This window comes from Grammomys surdaster, unplaced genomic scaffold (assembly GCF_004785775.1).
Source record: "Grammomys surdaster isolate TR1022 unplaced genomic scaffold, NIH_TR_1.0 126013, whole genome shotgun sequence".
Lineage (NCBI taxonomy): Eukaryota > Metazoa > Chordata > Mammalia > Rodentia > Muridae > Grammomys > Grammomys surdaster.
This window is the reverse complement of record NW_021620828.1, coordinates 4,413,835-4,418,191: the sequence shown is the minus strand read 5'-3', so window position 1 is coordinate 4,418,191 and position 4,357 is coordinate 4,413,835. Positions and strand designations below refer to the sequence as shown.

The 4,357-nt window shown below is 41.4% G+C and overlaps 1 protein-coding gene across 2 annotated transcripts in view; it reads left to right on the top strand.

Annotated features, from left to right (window-relative positions):
• Positions 1-3,804, top strand: part of LOC114610008 (killer cell lectin-like receptor subfamily B member 1B allele C) — a 19,721-nt gene extending 15,917 nt beyond the window's left edge. For both annotated transcript variants that reach the window (XM_028754458.1, XM_028754457.1), the window contains exon 7: positions 2,864-3,804. In XM_028754458.1, the coding sequence (XP_028610291.1) occupies positions 2,864-3,005 (142 nt within the window). In that variant the 3' untranslated portion in view covers positions 3,006-3,804. The remainder of the gene's footprint in view (positions 1-2,863) is intronic.
• Positions 3,805-4,357: the final 553 nt, after the last annotated feature.

Here is a 4,357-nt window from a genome sequence, read left to right as displayed (position 1 = left end):
AGGAAAAAAGTTCTTGTGTGCTATAGAAATGACAATACCATATATCCTGACACCTTTTGGTATTGGCACAGTTATTAATAATTGAGAAGGCAGGGGCACAACTTCATAGCCAGTTGATACATTAGGTGTGGAGGTGCATTACCCCAGTACCTTTCAGGGCATTAGGGCTACATCTAAGAAATAGATGAGAGTAGTCATGCTGCTTGCTCATTGGTTCAGAATAACACTGATATCAAAGATTGAAGAAGTTCAGAACAGTCTGAAAATATGATTCCAAAGGTGGTTAAAAATTTTTACATATAGAAAGATACCAATCTTTTATAAGGTCATGTGTATATATGCAGGTATGTATGTGTGTGTATGTATGTGTGTATGGATGCAATGGAGTTTTAAAGCCAGGACTAGATTAACTCCTTTGGAAAATGACTACTCAGAGCCTATCAGCACACATAATTGCTTCTTCTTTCTTTTATCTTTTTTATACTTTTCTACACTTTACATGGAATGTCTTAAGCAGCACATTTCAAATGCTGGTGAAAATATAGTAGAGTGTCTTCAGATCAATTTGTCAGGTCCCAACTAGTATAGATAGAATATGAAAGAAAAATACAGTAAATATCAGTAGGGATCTCTGACATCTGAAACTACCCACAAATTAACAGTCATTGTAGAGGATGCAATAAAATCACTTATCAATCAGCTTTTTATCACTGTGATAAAATACCTGAGATGAGCAAGAATGGAAAGATGATTTTTTGGGGGGTAGGGGGAGAGGTCTCAATCTGTAGTCTGCTGCTCCATTGCTGTGACTCCCGTGGCAATGCAGAAACACAGTAGAAGGGCAGAGACAAGCCAAATTGCTCACCGCACAGTAGACAGAAGCAGAAAGGAGACACAGGGGAAGATAGACCTTTCAAAGGCCTGGCCTCATCCTGGGAGGCTCACTTCATTCATCTGGAAAGTCATCAGTGAGTTAATCCTTTGACAGAATTGCTCATGAGCCAGTCACCCAGGAGTAGAATCACTAGCTGGACATCTGGGTTTCAAAATGTGCCCAATCAAGGCACACTTGGTTTATAAGTCATAACTATATGTAGATCACAAAGCAACCATCTGCTCTTTGGTGTCTCATTTTCTTATTGTGTGAGATTGTCATGACAACCATGAATGCAATGGGAGAACTGGTGCTTCATAGTTAAGTTATATATTTTAGCAGAACTCATAATTATTGGTATAACAAGGAGCAATGTATCACAGAGACAGTAGGACCTGGGAGAATGGAGCCAATGTATCCAGAGACAGTAGGACCTGGGAGAATGGAGCCAATAAATGAGACAGACTAAAATTTCATGCAATAACCAACTTTATTCAGAGTAGCAGATAATTTATACTGAAGGCTGAGAAAGTTCATGAGTTCAAACTGTATACAATAGCAAAGACAAGTTGAGCATGACAAATGTGTTTTTTCCAGAGAAGCAAACAAACAACACTTTAAACATCAATTATCAATAGTAAGTAGTAGTAAGCAATCTGAAATAAACCCAGTCCTTTCTGCTGCACTTGGAGGAGCACAAACACATTCTAAGAACATTTCATGTTTAAAGAAACAGATTCACAAGACTCTTGTCTTATTTTCTTGGAGTGTTCCCACAAGCACTCAAACTTCATGCACTCAGACTTCTCATCCAACTCCATTCTGGGCTGTGCCATGACAACAATATTAAGTCTGTTTCCATTCCTGCTCAGTTTCAGGAGCTTGTTGTTAAGACTTGTGAGTTGTTTATTTACTGAGTTTTAAGGAGCTTCCCTTTAGAACTTTCTATTATTTATTATTATTGTTAATTATTTTTATGTTATTTTGGTTTTCAAAACAAGGTTTCTCTGTGTAGCCCTGGCTGTTCTGAAATTCGATCTGTAAATGATGCTGGCCTTGAACTTGTAGAGATCCACCTGCCACTGCTTACCTAGTGCTGGAATTAAAAGCCATCATCACCCAGCAAACTTTCTGAATCTTAATGAGCCTCCCTCCAGGATGGAACATTTCAGTTCAGAAGAAATTGCTACACAACAGTGTGTGTGACCCTTTGAGTTTAATTCTGATTGACAACTTGAATATGAATTGGAGGCTATTCACAGGAGCATAGGCAAATAAATAATGGCTATATTACTGATGAAAATTACTGGTGGCTATATTACTAAATTATGGCTATATTACTGGTGACATGTCCTCACCCAGCAACTATTAACTGCCCATATCCTCAAGGAAGTCTGGGGTCTCAAGAGCTCCCTTTCTACCTGGAATGGAATGTTAGCTGTCCAGTCCCAATCTTGTGCAGGTCTTGTGCAGGTAATCACAGTGGCAGTGAGTTCATGAGTGACCAACCAAGTCAAGCCTGGAAGACATTTTCATGGCACTCTTCCTGTTCTCTGGCTATTACATTCTTTCTGCCCTCCTTTCCATGATGTTCCCTGAGCCAGGTGGTAGGTGTGATGAAATAATGTCCCACTTAGGGATGAGCACTCAACTATCATTTATTCTTAGAATTTTGACCAGTTGGGAGTCTCTGCATTAATTACTTCCCACTACAAAAATAAGTTTCTGTGCTTAAGAACTGTGTGTTCTGTGGCATGGTTCATGCCAAATTCCAAAGCAACCTTCCTGCAAAGGCCATTGGACACAGAATCTGTGTGATGCTGTATCCATCCCGGATTTAAACTAATTCAGGGTAAATAAATAAAAATAAAATAAAAAAAAAGAACTGTGTGTTCTACAGTCCTTAGAAGTCTAGAGAAGAAGATGGCCAACTCAGGATAATAATAGAAAATCCTAAACACTAAGGGCAGCTATTCTCTTCCTCCTCAGATTAAAAATCACTGGTGACACTGAAAAGGACAGCTGTGCCACCATATCAAGGGACAAAGTGACCTCTGAGAGCTGTGATTCAGACAACTTTTGGATCTGCCAGAAGGAACTGAAACATGAAAGCATGTGTAATGACTCCTGACTGTGAATGGCATCTTGATTACTTTACCATCCACACCAGATCTCTGCATCCAGCCTGTCTCTGCTGTCTGCCTCCCACTGCAGCAGTGGCACAATGCACGGACTCTGAAAGCACTGGGACTCTTACAGATTCTTTAGTCTGTAAATGCAAATGTACACGGACACAGATATACCTTTCTAAGAGAGGAGTTCTGTGGGAAGAAGCCCTGGCAGCTGAGGGGAGGGGCACCAGATTCTAATCCTGGAGTCTTTGTCTCTGTGCCCGAGACCATCTGCAGACACCCACAGAAGACTGTTTGAAAAGTCTCAATCTCTCCCTTATCCCCTCCAAGCCATCACACTGGGCTGTAGAACACTGATTTAAAGCCTTTGCTCTCGACCGACACCAGGAGCCCAGGGTTAAGGATTTGGGGGAGAGACTGACAAAGGTTTAAATAGCACCTACAAAATCCTGGGTAAACTGAGCTCTGGTCACGTTATGCCTCCACCAGGCCACGATGCTCACCGGCAGACCCTGAGCCAATGCTGACACCTTGGTGCTAGGCTTCTCAGCTCCATAACTGGCAGAGACTAGCTTCTTTTCTTTTAAAATTTTTGGTTTACATGTCAGAAAAGCAAACTAAGGTAACTTAGCTCTTCCTGCCGTCCTTATCACTCTAGTTTGCTCAACATTTCTTCCTTCATGCTTGGGAGAAATTAAGCTTTAAAAAAGATATATCTTTTAAATGCCCCCCTTTCTAAAACTTTGCCAAATTGTCTATGAAAATAAAAGAAGTAAGGCTATTGAATTTACTTTATAATGAGACATAAAATTTCTTTAAAAATGGGCTTCTACAAGCTCCAATCACTTCATTTCTTTTTTTTAAATTGGATATTTTATTTACATTTCATATGTTATCCCCTTACTCCATTCCCCCTCCCTGCCCAGGAACCCCCTATTCTATCACTCCTCCTTCTGCTTCTCTGCAGATGTGCCCCTACCTATCCCCCCCCCCCGACTCACACCTCCCCACCCTCAAATTCCCCCACACTCAGTGTCTAGCCTTCATGGGGACCAAGGATTTCCTCTCTCATCTATACCCAACAGGGTCGCCCTCCCTTATATATACAGCTGGAGCCATGGATCCCTCCCTAAGTGCTCCCAGGCTGGTGGTTTAGACCCTGGGAGCTGTGGTTGGTTGGTATTGTTGCTCTCCTCATGGGGCCACAAACCCTTTCAGCTCCTACAGTCTTCACTCTAACTCCTCCATTGAGAACCCCATGATCAGTTCAATGGTTAGCTGTGAGCATCCGCCTCTGAATATGTCAGACTCTGGTAAACCTCTAAGGACACAGCTATATCAGGCTCCTGTC